The 21,586-nt window shown below is 40.7% G+C and overlaps 1 protein-coding gene across 2 annotated transcripts; it reads left to right on the top strand.

Moving 5' to 3' along the window:
- Positions 1–2,578: 2,578 nt before the first annotated feature.
- LOC116331646 (arylsulfatase I-like) lies at positions 2,579–21,335 on the top strand. 2 transcript variants are annotated; one of them, XM_039602719.1, is made up of 12 exons: positions 2,579–2,992; positions 5,838–6,030; positions 8,529–8,668; positions 10,082–10,231; positions 12,426–12,500; positions 12,596–12,770; positions 13,119–13,355; positions 14,649–14,795; positions 15,617–15,755; positions 17,961–18,592; positions 18,680–19,103; positions 19,251–21,335. In XM_039602719.1, the coding sequence occupies exons 2-11, from the start codon at positions 5,854–5,856 to the stop codon at positions 19,100–19,102; spliced, it is 2,295 nt and encodes a 764-aa protein (XP_039458653.1). In that variant the 5' UTR covers positions 2,579–2,992; positions 5,838–5,853; the 3' UTR covers position 19,103; positions 19,251–21,335. The 2 variants fall into 2 exon arrangements, with proteins under 2 accessions (XP_039458653.1, XP_039458654.1); XM_039602720.1 differs by having other exon boundaries at positions 2,579–3,031; positions 18,680–21,335.
- Positions 21,336–21,586: the final 251 nt, after the last annotated feature.

The raw sequence follows: 21,586 nt of genomic DNA on the forward strand, positions 1-21,586 counted from the left end.
AAGTGGAATTTCATTAATAATCCTGACCCAACACATATATTTCTTCATCAATAAATGGACTGCTTAGACCAGGGCTGTGAAACATAATGCCTGGGGACCATGAACTGGCCAGGGGAAGAGTCCAATCTGGCCCACTGTACATGAACTTTGAATTTTTAAGTGTTTTAAAGCTTTTCCTACTGATAATGACCTCCCCCATGGCCATACATACTACACCAAAGTAATTAAGTAATTAATTTTATTATTTTACACAATTACTTCTTATATGCGGACAGATTTCTTTAATTTACTACAGCAGCATTTCTTTATCAAGTAGAAAACATGAGATGCACAGTTGTAATTGTGCTTCTTTTTCTTATATTAGGAAATCTTATTGATTAAATGTAAGTTTCTTTAAAGAAACAGAAAGAGGAGTTTCACTGTGCTGACCCACTTAAGATCAGCGTGGGCTGTGGACATCGCCGGCTTAGTCAGAGAAAGTCTCAATGTTTGACTATTTGTTTACTATGATACAGCTTCTACTTTTAAAAATCAAAGTCAAAACAGACATAATGACAATAATAAAAATGATGACAATTTCTATGATTATTCATTTACCTTCTCTCATTTTTTTATATCAGAAATGGACTTCAATAGCTGCAATGGATAAATTCCATTATAGGCACATTATAATCTCCATGAATTCCCAGATTGGGTGTTGATATTGTTTTATTAGAGAAATTAGGAACAGAAATTCTGTGGCTTACTGGGTGAGCAACTGAGGGAGCAGTAACAATGTCTGGCAGTATTCCTGCATGTACTGCTCACTGCCAGTGAATCAGGCCTTAATAAATCACGCACAGCCTCTTTCAACGCTTTGTTTGTTGGAAACTTGGCACAGGACGCAGCACACGCAGAGGGTCCCACTGTAGTTGGGACTATTTGGATAGAGACAAAATAGTATCATTTAAAGAGGGATTTCAGAAGAGCTCCTTCCACCAAGATAAGAGTCTCACTAGATTTTGCTAAGATATTCTGAATAACCACCGTCAGTCATCCATCCATCCATCCATGGACAAAAGTGGCACAGCTTGGAAAAACATGATTTCTCTTTTAACTTTCAAAATAAATTAAGGGGCCAAATGAAACAGCTCCAGCATGTCTTGAGTAACACAGCCTCTGTGGCGCCCTTGTTTTGTGCTTATTGTCTCTGTGGATGAGTGTAAAATCTAATATCTAAAGACATCGTAGCAAAACATCTGAACAACCTTCTCTACAAAACTTTGCCAGGTTTGAATTTAAATCAAACAAACGTCTCAATTATATAATAAAGTAACTGAGCGTTTTAAATGAAAACTGTTTCCAAATGTAACAATCCAAAGCTGGAAACAAAGATAAAAACGAGCAACTCAGCACTATGAAGCCCTCATACTGGTGACGTGTTCTTGTTTTGTAAGACCCACTGTCTACAATGTAGGTACATTTAGAAATAACAGACTCCATCTAGCACATAGACTTCTAAATGCCACCTTTCTCATATTTGTCTGCACATGTGGTCTTTAGATTTTTGGTATTATCCATTTTTTTCTGATTTTTAATAAGAGTTGAATGGAGCTTCTTTTTTTTCTTTTTTTTTGATTAATGTAACATATTTTCCTGCCTCATCCTGAATATTTTGGGATCACTTGATCCTTATTTTGCATTTTTACAGCATGTTGCCCTAAAAGAAATTCCAGGCTTCCTGCGAGTGCCAGCGGACTCCTTTTGCCTGTTTAACAGTCCAGCCTGCAGGCAGGCTGCTCGGCTGAAGTCCTGCCCTTATTCCCGGAGACACGAACAAGGTGACGGTGTCAGTATTCACACTACAAAAAACACATTAAAGCGACTTAAAGCCGTTGAAAGAAACGGCATTTATTGCGGCTTTATTACCGGTTTCCATAAGCGTTAAGCTACAGAAATAAAGTCAAGAGGAGCGGATGTTAAGCAGGGAAATTTCCAAATTAATACAGAACTTAACGAGAGCTCTTACCTAAGAGTGGTTTTGTTTGTTTGTTTGTTTGTTTTTAACAAACATTTAATCTGGAGCAGTCCTTGAAGTCTTGTTATTCTGCAGCTGCACAGCCTTTAGGCAGTTTTTTATAAAATTATTATCTAAATAAAATGAAATTCAGTTCGTCACTGGGACATAAACATGCCATAGATCAACAAACAACTCCGATAAAACTCCTTTATAACGTCTACCGACTAAATAAGATTTTTTTAAGATTTGAATTCAGGATCTGAAGCATTTAGCTAAATTTAGGTCAAAAATACACCTCGCCATATTACTTAATTATTATTTACTGCCTACTAGAGGTAAAAGAGTCCCCAACCTATCCCCAAAAAATAAATTTATAAAAGAAAATGCTGATTGCAGGACAGGAAGTTAATTCACTGTTTATCAGGAATATTTGTTTAAGTGATATAAGAGTTGTATGTCATTAATAATGCTTTATTGTGACAGTTTACACGTGAAATACTCCTGTTGTTCAGCCTGTTGACGTCATCACAGTTCATTTACGGCCCTGCAGTGGTCACTATGGTAACTGGAGGAAGTTTCTTTTCATTCACAGCAGCAGTATTCATACAACACAGTTATAGTGTGTTAGCCTCAGTAAATAATGCTATAATGATTGTTGATGCCTTTAAAATGACTTCACGGACACGAACGGTGGTTCGAGCGTATTTTATTTTGGCGGGTCAGGCCGGAGGTGGGAGCGCGTTTCTGTGCGGCTGTCCTTCGCTCGTATTTCATCTGCGGGGAGAGAAGGCACTCTTCAGACTGGAGGAAGGAGGCTCTGGTGGAAACTCAAAGGACATGCGGCGTCTTTTGCAAACTTTTCTGCAAACCAGGCTTTCTCCGAGCTGAAGAAGAAGAAGCCGAAGGGTGAGGAATGAACTGAAGAGGAAGAAGAAGGAGAGAGAAGAGGAGGGGGGAGAAGAGCCGTTCACTCCCATTGATCCTTTTATCGAGGTATTGATTCAGGCCTGGCTTTGAAATAACACAGCAGAGGTGAGGAGAAGATGAACGATGCTGACTTGAGTTATCTCGACCTGGATGTAGTCTGATACCAGACTTAATATAGTATTATTACAGTTTTATTATTATTATTTCTGATAAATACTGCATTTAAATATATACTAACTCCATCAAAGCAAAACTAGGCTATATAAGGTTAGTCAGAGCTTCTGAACTAAGACACTCAAGGCAGGAAAGGAGTCACTCAGACTACTCTGCTTCTTTTCCCATGAGTACCTGTATCTCAGCAGTAGTTGGAAACCAGTACTCTACAATCAAGCTGAGACAGCTGCTTTTCGTCAGCTTACATATAAAATCAACATTACATGGTCTTCTTGGCTTTCAAGTTAATAAACATGTCGTAGATGATACAGATAAAACAGTCTGAGGTTACCCTTCCTCTTAAAGAGCGCTCGGTTACAGTTTGCTTTGAGAAAAAAAGATTAGAGAGTTTAAAAAGATCCTTTTTGAACCTTGTTACTATTTAATGTCAAGGATAATTTAATATTGTTTAAACACTGGCAATTTGAGCAAGTATCAAAGAGCATTCACGGCTTGTAAAGGTTATTTTACTCATCTATTAACAAGTGACTCACTCATCAGATCAGTCAAGACTGACAGCAGCCCTCAGTGTGAGCCAGGAGAGAGACACACTCACCAAGATAAAGTTAACAATGGGCTACACATCGAACAGTTGAAGAGAAACATGGCACACATAGTTCTAAAATATGTTAGAAACTCCATGAATGTGGTCAAGTATTTCACAATAAGCCATTTTCCAGCCAAGAAGGCGGACTTGTTTAAAAAAAAAGGAATTATTGTTAAAAGATGTTGTTCACAGTCTTTTTACAGCTTTATCAGCTCTGATGTTCCCTGAGTTTAAAATTAAATTCTCACCAGTTTCCAAAAATAACATTTTACCTACTGGTTCCCCCGTCCGCAGCTCAGACCTTTACTGACCCGTGTAAACAAGCTAGTTTTCATGTCTATATCATGTTTTTTCTGGCTCTGGTGGGAAGTTGAGGGTGCAAATATGCACGCAAACACGATTGGTCTGCATTTATTTAACAAAGTGAGTCTATTTTACCTTACTTAAAACAGGTATGTGCATTTTCTTGCTTTGTTTCAGCATTCGGTGAGCAAAAATGTATATGTTTATTAGCGGAAGGCCAAAATGTTGTTTAGGTGAGCACCAAAAAGTTTTATATGCAGGGAAATCCTGTGTACTTTATATACCTCTGGGTAGTATAATCCATAGTAGCATCACATAAGTTATTACTCAGTTTAGATTTAGATTTAAATCTAAAAATTCAACTTTATTTATACAGCACCAAATCATAACAACAGTCACCTCAAAGCGCTTTATATTGTAAGGTAGACCCTACAATAATACATACAGAGAAAAAAACAACAATCATATGACCCCCTATGAGCAAGCACTTTGGCAACAGTGGGAAGGAAAAACTCCCTTTTAACAGGAAGAAAACTCCAGCAGAACCAGGCTCAGGGAGGGGCGGGGCCATCTGTTACGACCGGTTTGAGAGAAATGACAAGCAAGTGAGGTTTTTGAATAAATGTAGTGGAGTACTGTCTGCAGTTATTCATGCTGAGAAAGCAGGACGACTGCTGTCAGCCTGCAGCAACATTTGCATGAAATCTGTTGCAAATGAAACGAGCATCAGCTTTTCTGTCACAATGTAAAAGGTGGAAAGATGGCTCGTCTTAGTGGTGGGATAAAACTAATGAAGGTTTAGATTGTGATTAAAGTACAGAGAGACTCACTCATTTGCATCCCTTTTTGGCCATAAATCTGACTCCTGATGCACATGCTGTGTTTCCCACACTACAGAGAAATGTGTCTTTCTTTCACTAACATCACACGATTTAAAGTGAAAATACTGACAGCAAGAAAAGTTTGAAGTCAGTGAGGGTTAACTTCATTGTTTTACAGGTGAAGGCGTGGGTGTGGTTTTGGAAACACCGTCAGCTGCTGACCAATCAACTTGCATTACATACTCTCTGTTGTCTCTGGACCATCGGGGCGTCAGTTAGGTTTTATCCTGATTAATTCCTGAAAAAGTGGTTTAAACTGAAAGAGGGGTGTAGAAGTTTACATGAACATGAACATGAGGCTGCACTGAGGAAATACAGCAGTGCAAACACAGCCATACATTTCAAGTATTAGAATTCATTCAGGCAGTTTTTCTTTGGGAACATCTGAGAAACACTAACCGGAGTTTGCCAGAAAGGTCTGATATGTGACATTAGAAAGCGCGTAACGTGCTCCAAGCATCGATGCATTCCTAAGCGCGACCGTTATCATCCAGCTGTTATAACACCATATCCCCAGTGACAGAGGAGTTTATCCCCGTTTGACACTCCTAGGGTGTAAAATGTGAAGTGAATCAGCAAATGATCAAAGAAAAGTAAGTAAAGCTCTCTTCCAACACTTCCAAACGCCCTGTTTCTGCTCTCTCTCGGTTCCACGTAATATTTTCATCGTTTTTCTTTATTTTTTCTATTAATGCTACTCAGTTCCAGAGATTGTAAATAGCTGAAAGCCCTCCTCAGAGTTTCAGCTCTCTGTCCACCAGATGGAAGTGTTTCAGATCACAGTTGCAGCCAAGTTGGCAAGACTGTCTCAAATGTGGTTTCGTGATCTACAGTCAGTCACCCCACTGATGGCAGGCTTGTGTGAATTTGTGCTGAGTCTAACATTTTTGAGCTCCTCTTCCCTGGTGTTTTGTTCGTAGAAGTTGTCGCCGTATTGTTATAATCTTGTTGTCATTCTTTCCCGCAGAGCTCCTGCTGTAAGGATGCAGGCTGCCCCTGCTGCTGCAGCTGCGGCTCTGACTGTGCTGAGTGTTTTGCTCACCCTCGACTGCCTGTCGGCTCATCGGCCCCCGAACAACCAGATACAGCAGCAGACTGACGAGACGGCGCAGAAGAAGAAGAACCAGCCGCACATCGTATTCATCCTCACCGATGATCAGGTGTGTGTGACAGAGTCGTGGTAGTTCGTTTTCTTGAATCAAAATGCTTGGACGGTGCCACTGAAACGAGGAAACACATCATAGTATTTGCATAAATATATATTATTGGGTATAGTAATCAAATCATTCCCAAAACATTTACAACCATATGTGTGAAAGTAGCTGAAAAATCTGGTTTAAAAGCAGTGAAATGAATTAAACAGCATGCATGAGAGCAGCACAGGAGGACTTAACGCCTCTCTGAGTATAACCTCTCTGATTTAAATCTGAATTTCAATTTGGCAAGTCCGTCTCAAATGTGGTTTCACGTATCCACCGCATGAAAACAGATGTTACAGACAAGATATTCACAACTTTGGAATCAGAACCAGAACCCTGGATTTCAGGTTAGTCGGTCATAAGTTGTTGTTTTAAACTGGGGATTATTTTTAGCCGTGGATGCCGATAGCTGCAGGTACCACAGATCCACGCTCCTGTTGTGCTTTTTTAAACTCAGTATGTTGCACCGCAGTGTCATTGAGGACTGTGTGTGGCTAGGTGCTCGCGTGCAGTCCTCCCAAAAAACCAACAAACAGTGAGGACACTATGTGTAAGTCAGATTGGTTGAAAGTTTATTAAAGCACACATTAGAAGCACAGTGGTCAGTTTTTATTGTTTCTAAGTACTTGGTATGGTTCGACTTCTTCGTTTTCGCCACGCAGCAGCTCAGCTTAAGGATCAAGACTATCACACGCAGAAGAAAGAGTAACCCACAGACCCGGTGACAGCTGCAGCGTTTTGGCAGTGACATACACATGAATCCACAGGTCCCGTCACGCTTACTTAAAACCAAGCAGATCCTCTCATGCAAACTGTAAGACATACACGGGTCCAGTCTAAAAGTTACACAGCTTAACCTTCTACTTCCCACATAAAATACTACTCTTGACGAGCAGCTGATTTTGAGATGTCTCTGTCTTTCCACTGTTTTTTATTAGTTTGTTTTGTTTTCAGTTTTTGTTTTCTGATTGAAGGAACTCCATATTAGAGTAACTGTTCGTTCACTTCCTGTGAACCTCCTTTCTTGTTCAGATCACATTTATACTGCGTAGCAACCAAATGTTTTGCCGCTGTCTGTACACCTCTGTTAATTTTCTTATTTCACTGTTGTTGAAATGGACTTTTTGTTAGCTTAGCTTTGATTTTGTATAATTGCTGCAAATCAGAAATGCTACATTGCCAAGACAGCGCAGGCTGCTAGGAAGCAACCATCATCACATCAGTGAGGCCAGGTGAAGTTAAGACTACGCTTTTGCAGACCGGTCCTTACAAAAACCAACTTAACAGTTAGACCAGTTTGTACAGAGCATTTTATGTGCAGAGCTGTGCATTAGTCTTGAGCCACACAAAATTTCTTTAAATGTTGGTATGAAAATGGAAAATAAATGCAGCAATATATTGAAAGGTGCAAACATACATGGAAATGCAGCCTCAAATAGTCTGCAAGGCAAAAACAGAGTTTCTACAAATCTGATGAGCTTGAAGTCAATATTTGACATCACCATCTTCATTCTTCAACACAGCCTTAGCTCTCTTAGGTAAGTAGTCTTCAGGAAAAGTTCTTCAACCTCCTTCTTCTTTGGTTGTTGGCTGCCTTTGGCTCTCCAATCTATCAAGATTATCCCACACTGCTGCATTAAAGTTGAGGTCTGGGCTCTGGGGAGGCCAATCTATGACTGATAGTGTTGTATTGTGTATTGTGTAGACTATGCTGTTCACTGCTGTTACATCTCTCCTGACCTACTTCATTCATACTGATGACAATTTGAAACTAAATTTTTAAATTCTGAATTCACTTCACTTCTTATTTTGTTCTCCACTTCTCCTGTTACCTCGTGTTTTTTTTAAGGACACGTTGCACACCATGGCGCGATGTGCCAAGTTTTTGGCTAATGGCGCTGTGAGAATGTCCTTGCTGGTCCAAAAATGTTTTTCAAAGATTCGGCTAACAAAATGGGAACAAATGTGTTTTGGGACAGGCTATTAGAAAGAAAGTGCCTAAAGTGAGGATTTAAAATGTTGTTTTCTAAAGTGGTCTGTTATGTGCAGACACAACACTGGTTCATCCCTTGAGTTATGTGCTGTTTTTGATGGTTAAATGATTCATAGGTCAGTATTAAGTGTCTCAGGAAGCAAAAAGTATTGTTTCCTACTAGTATTGTAACAGGACCCAGCATCTTAAAATGACTCACAAGCCTTAAAAACCACTGTGGGGCTGAGTAATGAAGCATGCTTCTGATAGAGCTTCTCTGGAATTGTTGCAACACTGTTTCCAGCTCACAAACAAAACTGTACCATAAAAAATACAGACAAAAGAAACACAAGGAAAGGTAGGCTGCACACACCTGGACCCATTACTTCCTTACAGGATACTATAGGAATCACTGAGTATATATTTGGCAAATTAAAGTGACATTCTAAAACACAAAGTCTTTGATGCAATCATGAATCTGTTGCAGGGTTTCAATGATATCGGTTACCACAACCCGACCATCAAGACTCCCACTCTGGACAAACTGGCAGCAGAAGGCGTAAAATTGGAAAACTACTACGTTCAGCCGATCTGCACGCCGTCACGCAGCCAGCTCATTACTGGCAGGTACAAACACACCTTTACTGACCTCCTACAGTAAATATCAGAAGTCTTTACATTATTTTGCCAACATTTAGCCCAGTCTCTTAATAAACTGCCTCTTGTACACCAATAAATATTGTTTTCTCATGTCAGTATAAAAAAACACTTAAAAAGATCTTAAATCATTATCTTATTATCAAAACCGTTTGAATATTGACTCATTAATTAATTTATAGCGTGTAACTGCTATAATCCATATCCTCTGGTCTTATTTGTCTGGATGTACTGTCAGATTGTTCCATTTTAATGGTAAGAAATTTACAACATTAAGCTATTACCACATTAAAAAGCGTTTGAAGTGTATCCACATTCTTTCCAGAACTTAAACTACCCTGTTGATGGGTTCATTCGAAGCTTTGCGTCAGCGCTTTGAGTCTTGGCATTTTTTCCATTTTTCTTCCAGCTGTGCTTGTTGTGTCGGGTTTTCCTTTAGGATTGGTGCTCGGCAGTTATTAGCCAGCAGTTTTTATTTGTTGTGGGCAATAACTCCCCCTTTACACATTGTACTAATTGCATTTTCACCACATCTGAAGCATTTGACATTTCATTTCAAGTATATCACAGCTCACAGGGGGCATTATAGATTGAATGCTTTTTGATTGCACAATTAAATGAAATGTTCTTTGTACAGCACCAAATTACAACAAGAGTTGCCCATATGTCTAAAATTAAATGCAGAGATACTAAAATACGAACAATAAATATGACCCGTTTGAATTACAAAACAAGATTACATTTCAGTTAAAAGATCCTTATTTATGCTCTAAAATGTAAAATCTCTAAAATTTTAGACTAAAACAGTGGGAATACAGTGGGAAGGGAAAAACTCCCTTTTAACAGGAAGAAACATCTAGTAGAACCAGGCTCAGGAGGAGCCGCCATCAGTCGCGACGAGTTGGGCTGCTTTGAATTGTTTTCTGTATTAATCTCTTTCTTGAAGGCATCTGTTTTCTGTTGGATTTTGAAACTCCAACAAGCGGTTTTTCATTCACTGCCAACTGTCTTAATCCACACTCATATTAAGCCAGTTTTAAATCAGCACATTAAATTGTGGGTCATTTATTTACAAGAATGTCTTTTTTTTAGGATATTATTCACTCTAAGCAGTTAAATTCACATGTTAGAGAAGCACAAGAATCACGTTAAAGAATTAGAGAGGGCTTTAAATGTGTGAAATGAGGAGGAAATGACTGCATGTGAAGCTCCTGTTTCAAATGAGGTAGCTGCTCTGAATAATGCGTTTATTGATTAGGCCCTGAACTGCAGCCAGGATTAATAATGAGCTTCCCGCGTCTTCTCTGAGGCCAAACGGAAGCTCCTGCCTGAGCGGCTCGCCTGTTACACACCCACTAACAGCTCCTTTTTTCTTTCTTCCAGATATCAGATCCACACGGGATTACAGCACTCCATTATCAGACCCAGACAGCCCAGCTGTCTGCCCTCGCACATGGACACTCTGCCTGAGAGGCTTCGCGAGGCCGGCTACGCCACACATATGGTTGGCAAGTGGCACCTGGGTTTCTACAGGTGAGAGGGAGCCTTCAGTATAACTTGGAGAAACATTGTTTGGTGAAAAGGCTGCTGACACAAAGATGGTGGAGAAACAGTGATGCAGTCATGATTCAGTAGCTGGACTACTTAACTTGAAGTAATCTTTTTCCATATGACTTTATCAGTTTCTGATATCATCGTGAAGGAATTTTGGCCCACTCTTCTTTACAGGAGTGCTTCAGTCCGTTGGGGCTTGCTGGCATTTGTTTATGTACAGTTGCCATGACAATGCCTTGGCATTTCTATTGGATTGGGGTCTGGACTTTGACTGAGCCATGGCAACATCTTTTTTAGCTGTTCTGTTGTAGACTTGCTGTCGTGCTTTTGATCGCTGTCCTTTTGCGTGACACAATTTGGGCCAAGCTTTAGCAGTCGAAGAAATGGCCTCACATCTGACTCCACAATACTCTGGTATACAGAGGGGTTCGTGGTCAACTCAGTGACTGCAAGCTGCTTAGGTCCTCTGAGCAACCCAAATCATCACCCCTCCACCACTATGGCTGACAGCTGATATGAGATATTTGTGCTGATGTGCTGTGTTTGGTTTTACCAAATGTGATGCTCTGCAAAATGACCAGACATCTACACTTTGGTCTCGTCTGTCTAAACAACATTGTTCCAGAAGTCTTGTGGTTTGTTCAGATGCAACTTTGCAAACCTAAGCAGTGCTGCCATGTTCCTTTTAGAGAGAATAGACCTTGTCCTTGCACCCCTTCCAAACAAGCCATACTTTTTCAGTCTTTTTCTAATTGTAATCTCATTAACTTTGACATTTAACATGCTAACTGAGGCCTGTAGAGTCTGAGATGTAACTGTTGGGGTTTCTGCACCTTAAAGCGAATTTGCTGGGACTTATGGACCTATGGATTATTATGGAAGCAGTAAGGGTGCACTTAGTTGTTCACACACTACTTCTGCAATTTGACTTTGTTTCTTGTAAATAAATAATAACATGGTGTAATATGTTATTTGGTGTTGTTCAGCTGACTTTGAATTTACCGGATTTTAAAAAGTGCTAAGGACAAGATGATTTTTTTATTATGTCCACATTCTTAAAAACGTAGAACTAAAAGATACTCTGCTTTTTTTTTTCATGACTAGTTAAAATATGAGATGACCCAGGACGGTCTTTCTGTTTATCTCAGCTGTGACACACTGTGTTATTAAAAAAGAGACCAGTCCCTGCCTACCTTTCTGTCTCCACACACGCTTTGGTATTATGCATGCTGGCTCACAATTATGGTTTCCTTGGACTCATCATAATAGAGTCGTTTTTGTAACTGTTGACTGCACCTGTGCTTTTCCTGCTATGACAAGCAGAAGTATGTAGCATTATAAGTTATGGAAATTTACAGGAGTTGTTGGACCAAATTTGGTGTTTAAATCAAAGGTTTCACAGCTGGACCCCACAGTGGTCATAAGCAGAGGGGGCTTATTTTTATTAGTCAGAAACTAAAATGGTTTAGTTAGCCAATATATATTAATAGCTAACTATTGCTGTTAGCCATTTTACATGTATAAAGACCGCTCAGTAAAACCAATAATTTTTTTTAAATTAAAAGTGTGTACAGTGACGCATTTTTTGAGTGACGCATTTTAAGATATGATCAGTGTAGTGTGGAAACAAATCAATCAATCATATACGTCTACATATAACGCAGTGAGGCGCCTACAAGAAATGACCTGAGACCTGAAACGATCTGAGGGCGTGTCCAATAGAAATGTTCTACTGTTTAAAATGTTATCTGTAATATGTTTTTTAGAATCAGCCGGAAGAAGGCCACAGGCTGAAACTTGCCAGACAACACAATCGGTCTTTATTCTACAGTTCGCTGGAGCTTTAAACTCTCCTACGGTTGAACTGAGTTGGCATAGTGCTGTCCACTCCCTACTGTGCTTATTCTGTACAACAGACAGTATGAAGAGAAAGAAAAATGGGTATTCAAGCAAGAGAGCACTGAATGAGCTCACTTACTGGAGTTAGTGGACAGATATGAAGTAAAAGGGAACAGCAATTATCAGGTTCTTGACATTTGTTTTGCTGTTGTCACATCATTTGTGATCATTTCTTCTATAAAATGGTCTACATTGCTCAGCTGGTTGTTGGGGTGTCAGGCCTGTATTACAAACCCTCCAAACTTCTGTAATCAGTAATCATTTTTTCCTTTAGGAAAGCATGTCTGCCCACCAGAAAAGGTTTTGACACTTTCTTTGGTTCGTTAACTGGAAGTGTGGACTACTACAGGTAAATCACAACTATTATTATTACCCGTTTTCATGATTGCTCTCTGTCTTTTACTGTGTTTACTCCATAACTCACATTTCTCCATCTGCGTCTAGTTATGAATCGTGTGACGGCAAGGACTTGTGTGGCTACGATCTCCATGACGATGAGGGCGTAGCGTGGGGCCAGGAGGGGAAATACTCGACCACGCTCTTCACACAGAGAGCTCGCAAGATCCTGGAGAGTCATGACCCTGCAGAGAGGCCGCTCTTCCTGCTGCTGTCCTTCCAGGTACGGCGCTGAGGTCATCACATTAAACATCTTTAGAAGATGGGTTACATTAAAGCCAATCAAAAATTTTAAAAAAGGGGTGGAGGGGGGTTCAGAGGGGCCAGTGTTTACAACAGGATGTGCTTGCGTGTCATGTTTGTTTATGTCTGAATGTGAGCGCTCAGAGAACACACAGTCCACATTGAAGTGTTTGTTTGTTTGGCTTTTTTGAGACAGTTTGTTCAAACAGACTCAAAGATTTTAATTTAAAACACGCCGCCCAGACGTTTGTTGTTTACAGTTGATTTTGGATGGTTGGTTGATAGAATTTAAAAACATGTAATAATATCCTGTAATGTTTCCCGTCAGGCAGTCCACACTCCTCTAAATCCTCCAGAGTCCTACATCTACCCCTTCCGGGACATGGTCAACGTCGCCAGGAGAAACTTTGCCGGCATGGTTTCCACGGTGGACGAAGCGGTCCGAAACGTGACCTACGCCCTCAGAAAGTACGGATACTACCGAAACAGCGTCATCATCTACTCCACCGACAACGGTGCTCAGCCTTTCACGGGCGGGAACAACTGGCCGCTGCGGGGTCGTAAGGTAAAATAACTGCACGGCATCTAAGCATCTAAGTCCACATAGTCATAATAACGTCTCTCCCTGCTTTGTGAACTGCTGCTCTGAATGTGAGAGTGACAGAAAATAAGGCACAGTCAGTAATGCCTTTTTTAGCTAGAGAAGACACCCCCTGGTGGCCATTAAAAATAGTGCAAAATAGTACAATCAGGATCTTACAGTCATCTTTTATATACAGTCTGTGACCAATTAGGAAATTGCCCTTATAAGATTTTTATTTCGAGATGAGCCTGACAAGCTTAATATGGGATGTAATGAAAGAGCTACAGTCCAGAAGATTGGTTTTAAATGAGGAAACACAATAAATGGCCTTTTATCAGCTTTGTGATAATATTATTATGGCTGTAGTCTGGTTATATCATTTAATTTAATACCTACATAATAAATGTAGCAACATTTATCCACAACTGTAAAACCACTGGTAGGTGACGTGAACAACATCGATCTCTTCTATGCGGTGTCCTGCAGGGACACACTGGCTTATGCCATTTGTGTGGATTGACATGCAGCAGCGTCCTAAGCAGACTAGGGTTGGATGATCTCCTCCAATTGTCCACTTGTCCCCCTGTGTGGGCGCCAGTAACAAATGCCATCACTGCTGTTGCAAAGCTTTACATGCGCCTATTAATGTCCCACAATTCACCCTCCGTAATGCATACCATGTGGCTGCACATGACTGTCTATAATTTATCTACAGTAGGCACAGTTGACAAATCCTGGTTGGAAAATCACCAGGACTGATTTTTATAAGTGGGATTTATTTCACTCAACCTTAAAATAAATATTTTGTTTAATAAATGGGTAAAAATATCAATAAAATACACAAACTTCTTTTAAATCAGGTAGCAGACTCCTTCTCTTAACTGTATGATTATCAGCCGTGACCTATTTTGAGCCAGCTCAAACCCAGAAAACACGTGCCCTGCTCTACTTTGACATTTCTTTAGTCCTGTTGTTCTGCTAACCCATTCAGTCTTTTTTATATATGTAAAAATGGTGCTAAAGAAAGCTGCACAGGGGTGGGTTGAGAAACACAACAAAGAGCTGAACTCTTTACTAGGCCCTTAAAATTCTGCAGATGCCAAATGTGAACTGTAGGATGTGCAGGAACAAGACCGATGTGCAGACGACTCACAACCAAAGTACCCAGAGGCCTTTCACACATCCGCAGTAGTTTTACAGATAACATATAAAAAATCTCAGCTAACCAAAATGGAAGAGAGCAGAATGTAATTAAATGTGCTGGCTGTGTTTCAGGGTACATATTGGGAGGGTGGAGTCCGCGGCGTGGGGTTCGTACACAGCCCTCTGCTCAGGCGCAGGAGGCGAGTCTCTAAAGCTCTCATGCACATCACCGACTGGTTCCCTACACTGGTGGGCCTGGCCGGAGGAAACATCAGCCAGGTCAGTGGGCCTGTGTCAGAACAATAACCTGTGGGAGCGTTTTGTTCTTCTTGTGCCGTTTGCTTGCACTTTCTCGCACTTGTCACCGATGTTTCTTCTTAGACAGTAAGTACGGGAGGATAAAAGTTAAGCAGCATGGAAAAACGACTCTCTCCGAGTGTGTTACTGACCATTTTATTGTGCTATAAAACAGAGAGAGATACCGATACGAGCTCTTCTGTTACTGTAAACTCACCCCGTTCAGGATCTGTATGTTTTTCCAGTCGTCTTGCCAAAGAACTCAATCTCTGGTAACTCAGCTTGCTTACTGCCTCCCCCTAATTTCAGGTTAAGTTTATTTGTGTCATTGTTAGAGATGAATGTAGAGCTCTGCCTTTATTCATCTCTGTGTTGGCCTCAGACTGAACAGTGCTACTGTAAAGCCGTCCTTACTTTTACTGTCATCTGGATAAATCAGCCGGACCTATTATGATAAGTGCAGCATTTCCAAACACTGGCCTCAAACATGCTTTGTGTTTTTGTTCGGATATAAATTACTTTCATTTCTAAGTCCGTGCAGTCTGTGTATAGTGTCCAAAAAGCTTTGTTGGCTTGATCTGTGGATAGATTTGCATTGCTGCCAGCAGATACACAATGCTTTCTTGGCTACAGGAAACATAGTAATTCAAAAAGTCAGTGGCGTCTTTTACAAGGAAATTACTTGTTCTTTATTTGTGTTCAGTAAATGTATGAGTCTTGCTTCTGGTATTTTTCACAGCATACCCGTCATTACCCTGCTTTGTAATCTCTTACTGTAAATGAAGTGTTTGCCTTCCGTTCAGAGCCAGGGACTGGACGGTTTTGATGTTTGGCCCGCCATCAGTGAAGGGAGGGAGTCGCCCCGTAAGGAGATCCTTCACAACATCGACCCTCTGCACAAATCTCCAGTTGAAAAGAAGAACCAGGACGGGGAAAACTCGGGTAACTACAGGGGCAAAAAAAGGACTTTTTTTTTAATGAGGTGTGAACAAAAAGGTCCAGGAATGGGCACGTAGGAATCACAAGTCTTCCTCATATAAATTTGGCCGGTTTCCAGTTCGAGGTCCTCTTCTCAGGAATTTCCTGACAGCTTTTTTCACGACTGCTATTTTTAGATCGCTCCCTGAAAGTCTGACTACTTTAAATGGGATTTTACCTCAGACCTCAAACTCAACTCAAAAAAATTTCTGTTTCAAACTCATCAAGATTGATGAGATCTGGATCTACAGCTACAGCTGAGCAGTTTTCAGCTGAAACCTCTAAAGTTTCCAAGCCGGAAACATCCCAAAGTAATGTCAGGTGAAGAGTAAGGCCAGGATCAGGCTCTTCTTTTTTCATGAATCCATTTCCCAGTGTGGACTTCTGCTGTAACGCCCTGATTCATCTGAGGGAAAACATTTAAGGGAAACTGCCTGAACTGTGGCCATCACGTATCGTCGCAAAGCGTGCTGAAAACGCATTAGTGTTTTTAGCCACGTCAACACAGTCCTGGTTCACCAGCTGGACTTACGCCCTTGCCAGATTGGCAATCCCACAGATTTATTCCACCTCCCGTAACAATGAAAATAAAGTTGAAGAATTGCTGTTTTGACACACTGGAGAAAATCCAGCACATCGCGCAAGTGCAAGGAAACATAACAGGACTTCTGCGGAGTGATCCAAAATTAGCAGCCATGCTGACAAATCAATTAAATACAGTTTGTTTATATAGCACCAAGTGACGACAAAGGTCGCCTCAAGGTGGGGTTTTTTTAGGTTTTGTATATTTTGAGGTAAAGACCCTAAAGAAAGGAAAAACTCCCTTTTAACAGGAAGAAACATCCGTCAGAATCAGGCTCAAGGAGGGGCGGCCGTCTCCCTCGACTCAGCCCCCAGCAGTCTATGTCTATTGCAGCCTAATTAAGGGAGGATTCAGGGTCACCTGATCCAACCCTAACTATATCACAAAGGAAAGTTTTAAGCCTAATCTTAAAAGTAGAGTTGACTCCAAGCTGGAAGCTGGTTCCACAGAAGAGGGGCCTGAACGCTGAAGGGTGGGCCTCTCATTCTACTTTTAAATAAATATGTAAAATAGTCTTTAAGTCTATATAATAAGCTGGGACTTGATTACTCAAGACCTGGATTCAATTCTGGACGCAGACCTGCTCGCTTTTAGTCCCCAAAACCAGCAGCAGCTCAAATGTGCTGATGCTCTGCAAGGTAAAATACTGATGGGTTGAAAAGTTTTGCTTGAACAACTGAATAAGGGATTGAAGAGCTTGCTGCGAAGACAAAGAAGGACAAAAACAATAAAATATTAAGAAAAAACAGCCTGCGAAGGCTTCATTATGGCACTTCACTAAAATAACAACAACACAAACAAAGAGTTAAGCACAAACCAGTCGTTCCACATATTCTGCCCCCTAGTGGAAGAGCTACAAAACAACAGTTTGCAGAGCTCGACGTAGCCTCTGAGTCAGACCAACGCACCACCGCGCCTGTTCCTTATCTCATGCCCTGCCCACTTTGCACGTCTCTTCACCAAGCCGCTGCTTTTAATTGACATTTACTGGTTTCAACTTGCTGCTAGTGTGGACGCCTCTTCAGTCTACATTAATGTAAAAACACTTTGAGGATAATAGTTGTTATTGGTGTTTAAAGCTGGTGTTGAAAATGCTGAAAAAACAAATATTCCATTTTCTTTAATTTTTGTTCTGTTCTTAAATATTTTGAACTGATGCTCTTGAGTTCATACGTGCAAGGAATATATTTTTACTTTATTAAAAAAGGCTTAAAATGAACAGCATCAGTGTCACTTATAATGATTTGGGACACTTAGCTTTATAAGTTACACTGATGCTGTTGCGCAAAATCTAAAATTTCTTAACAGTGCTACGCCCATTTTAATAAAAGTGCTTCTAGGAAGTACTCTCAACTGAATGTTCTGCACTCAGTGACCTTTTCAAACTGGTAGGAGATTATCTTTTAATAAATGATAAGTCTCATGTCACTAAATTTACCACCGGGGTGGAAAATGTTTGTTTACTGTAGGAAATACAGAGAGAAGAGAAAGAGAAAAATATGAGCACAAACCACTATTACGGGGTAAAAAGAGGTAATTTATCTTTAATATATCCTGATCAGTTTTTGTTTTCTTTGATTTGGCAGTGAAAACTTCAAAAACCAAAGTTTTAAAGAAGGTGAAGAAAAAGAAGAAGGTTCTGAAGAAGCCACCAAAACAAAAGTTAGCCTTCAAAACAAAGACCACCAAGAAACCTCAAACATTTTCCCATCATGCCTCTAAGCCTAAATCTAAGCCCCTCTTCAAAAGGAAGCTCAAGCCTCGTCTAAAATCAAAGCCCCCACCTAAAGCTAAGAAGACCAAAGCCCACACTTGGGACCGGCCTCTGCCCAATCACAGACCGCATCCAAAGATCGGTGGCACTTCGTCAGGGTCTGGAACATCCCGTCCTAAATCTCAGCCTCCAATCCAAACCCGTTTGAAAACAAAATTCAGGAGGACCACGTCCCAGAACCAGAACCAGAACTTGCCACAGTCAAGCCGGCCAAAATCCAAGATGCTCAAACTACATTCAAAGTCAAAGTCCAAGCGGACATTATTCCCATACCAGAACAAATCCCAACCTGGAATACCACTGACCAAATCCCATCCAACCCTCCAGTTCGGGCTGGAGTCACTACAGCCGGTGTGGGACACTTCAGTCCAGGCGGCCATCAGAGTTGGAGATTGGAAGCTGCTGACAGGTGATCCAGGCCACGGAGATTGGGTCCCCCCACAGGTACTGATGCATGCTTCAGAGAGCTTCATTCTACTTTTCTATTTCACATTGATTGTTATAACAAATATTTGAAACATTGATCCCCAGATGCTTCCCACCTCTCTACCCGGTCGCTGGTGGAACCTTGAACGCTCGATACTTTACCAGAAATCCTCCGTCCACAAAAACATCTGGCTGTTCAACATCACTGGCGACCCGTACGAGCGGCACGACCTGGCAGACCAGAGGCCAGATGTAGTCCAGCAGCTGCTGGCCCGGCTCGCCTACTACAACCAAACAGCCGTACCGGTTTACTTTCCACCCGACGACCCCCGAGCCAACCCGAGCCAGCACAGGGGAGCGTGGGTACCATGGGTGGAGGAGGAGGAGGACGAAGAGGCAAAATATCAGGGGGTTTACAAAAAAAGTAACAACAAGATGAAGAAGAAGAAGAAGAAGAAGTGCATGCTGTGCAATCTGCAGTCGTTCTTTTTGAAGATGAGCGAGGGGACCGTGTCCAGTCGCATCTGAGGTGTCAGCTGAAATTAGCATCAAAGACTTTCAAATTTATAAATCTTGTTTTTTATTTTCATGTTTTCACTTTAAAATATTCAAGTTCTGTTATTGTGAATAACTTCTCTTTCAGAGATATGTGACCTTTATTTGTTCGTACATGCAGCTTATTCAGCGTCAAACATGTGATCTGATGTTTCCAGCTGGACCGTCCAGAAACATAAGGCTCTTTCCACCGAGATTTAAAGGGTTAGTCCACTCAAATCACAAAAACACATTACTTATGTTGCCTGCAGACATCTGAAATCATACCACTAGGATCATGAAAGGAAATCTTTGTCGTGATTTGAGTGAACTGGCCATTCATCATTAGCATGCTACCTAAAGGTGGTTCTAACCCCTGATCTCTGAGTCGGTGAACGCTGGTTTGTTGTCTGTTTGTTGTTTTACAGATTTGTCAACTGAAATCTGACAGAGGTCCTCATACGAGGCCCGACACCGAGTGGCAATGAGATGTGTTTTGACACTGTAATGTAGTAGATCAATTACATCAAGAGACTTAGAGTAAATATATAGATTTACAGGTTTCAGTGTACGTTTACACCCTTCATTCACTCCACTCAGCCAAATCAGGGTTTTAAAGGGACACTTCACCCAAAAGTCAAATTCATACATTCAGTGAGTAAAACTTTGCATAACTTGCCTGTCTGGGCGTTTGCCAAGGCTTAGAGTTGGCGTGGCTGTTTTGACTGACAGACGTGCCAACATGTGCTGCTGTCTGCGAGGCTAATTAGAGTCGCTGAACTGGACCTCGAGACTATATTTGTGCTTTTAGAGCGTTTTTAAAGCAATTATCTGATAATAATCTACTGAGTGGTCTCGGCTGTCCAACAAAAGTTTGTGCTTCAGTTTCTGTTTGTAAAACTTGCATTTTATTTGCCTTTTACTCATATGTGCATCGTTGAGTTGGAGCCACACTGTTTATGGATGCAGCGTCTCTTCTTCACACTACGCAGAGCAGAAGAGGAGGGGCAGGATGTTAGATAGAAGAACGGCACAGAGAATCTCGTTAATTTCCCCACCCAAAAAAATCCCGTACAGACTAGACGCTGCCTCTGAAAAGCTCCTGTATTCAAACCCGTACAAAGAGTAACACATGAAACTCACCCGGTGTTTGCCTGGGGTAATGATACTGTAGCTAGCTGCATGCTTGCTTTGCTTGGTACACTAAGTTCATTTGGGGTGAATTGTTCCTTTAAACAAATGTTTACATATTACAGTGGAAGTGTGTAATCATGACACAATGTCAGAAAGTTTTATTGTGTAATTTTAATATACTTTCACATTTTTTGTGACACATCCTCGTGACTTTGATGGTTTTGTCTCACTTGGGCTTTGTCTGTATTGCTGTGGCTGAAACCGGCCTCTGCCTACTGTGGTCAGTTTCAGTGTACTGCCACTGGCAAGCTTTTCACTATGATTTTAAAGCATTTCACAGCACCTTTAAGTTACTACTGTGAATATCAGAAACCTCTTACTTCACAGGATTACACAGGACCAACGCATGTCACTGACAATATCAGTAAACCAAACTGTCTGATTTTAATTTTCTTTAAGGAACAATTGGTACCAGAAAAAAATGAATTTAATTTAATTCTAAAACATCTGCTCTGCTCCCCCTGACACCAATCTAATGATCTTTCCAGTGCAGTGAAAGCTTGCACTGTTTGAGCTTACACCAGCTCCCACCTGATTATGGTTTCTTCCACTAATGTGAAACTTCAGATTTTTATTCATCTTTTTTGGAAACGCAGCAGAGGAAGTAAAACGTGTTACAGCGGCCTGTTTTGAAGTCGGATGCTGGTTACTTGAGAGAGAGAGAGACACCTAACCTCGAAATATTTCTGTGTATTTGCTCAAAAACGAACAAACCACGACTGCGGCTGATCTGCAACAGTGTGCATCAGTGTGAGCGAGGGGCAGAGCGTTCCCGAGAAACATTTTAAATGCACGTTGGATTTCTCCACCCTGGGTAAATAAAGGTGAAGTCAAATGAACCTTTGTCCTTCTATGTTTACTGGAAACAACGGTGAGGGTATGTATGTTCTCATAAAATTTTTTTGTTGTTGTTGTTGTTGTTGTTGTTACAGAGGGGGTTTTTTTTGTTGTTCTTTAGGGCAAGTAAGCCACCCGTGTTCATCAGGAAAACTCTTCATTTGAAATGCAGGCTATTAAAATGATTCAAATTTGATACACTATTCACTTAAAGTGTTTATATTTTAAGTAATTAAATAAATTTAAAATGCTTTTGTTGCATAAGATGAAAAGACGTGTACATGCATACATATTTTTCAATATTTATCTGGTATGTTATCTACTCTGCACTTCTTCGCCCTTCAAATCAAGTCAAACCCAAATGATTTTGAGACTCGAGCCTTCTGTTCTTGTGCAAATGCTGATTGTTTAAATTAGTAAACATATTCAAATCTTCAAGAAGCAGAA

The sequence above is a fragment of the Oreochromis aureus genome, linkage group 18, assembly GCF_013358895.1.
Source record: "Oreochromis aureus strain Israel breed Guangdong linkage group 18, ZZ_aureus, whole genome shotgun sequence".
Classification (NCBI taxonomy): Eukaryota; Metazoa; Chordata; class Actinopteri; order Cichliformes; family Cichlidae; genus Oreochromis; species Oreochromis aureus.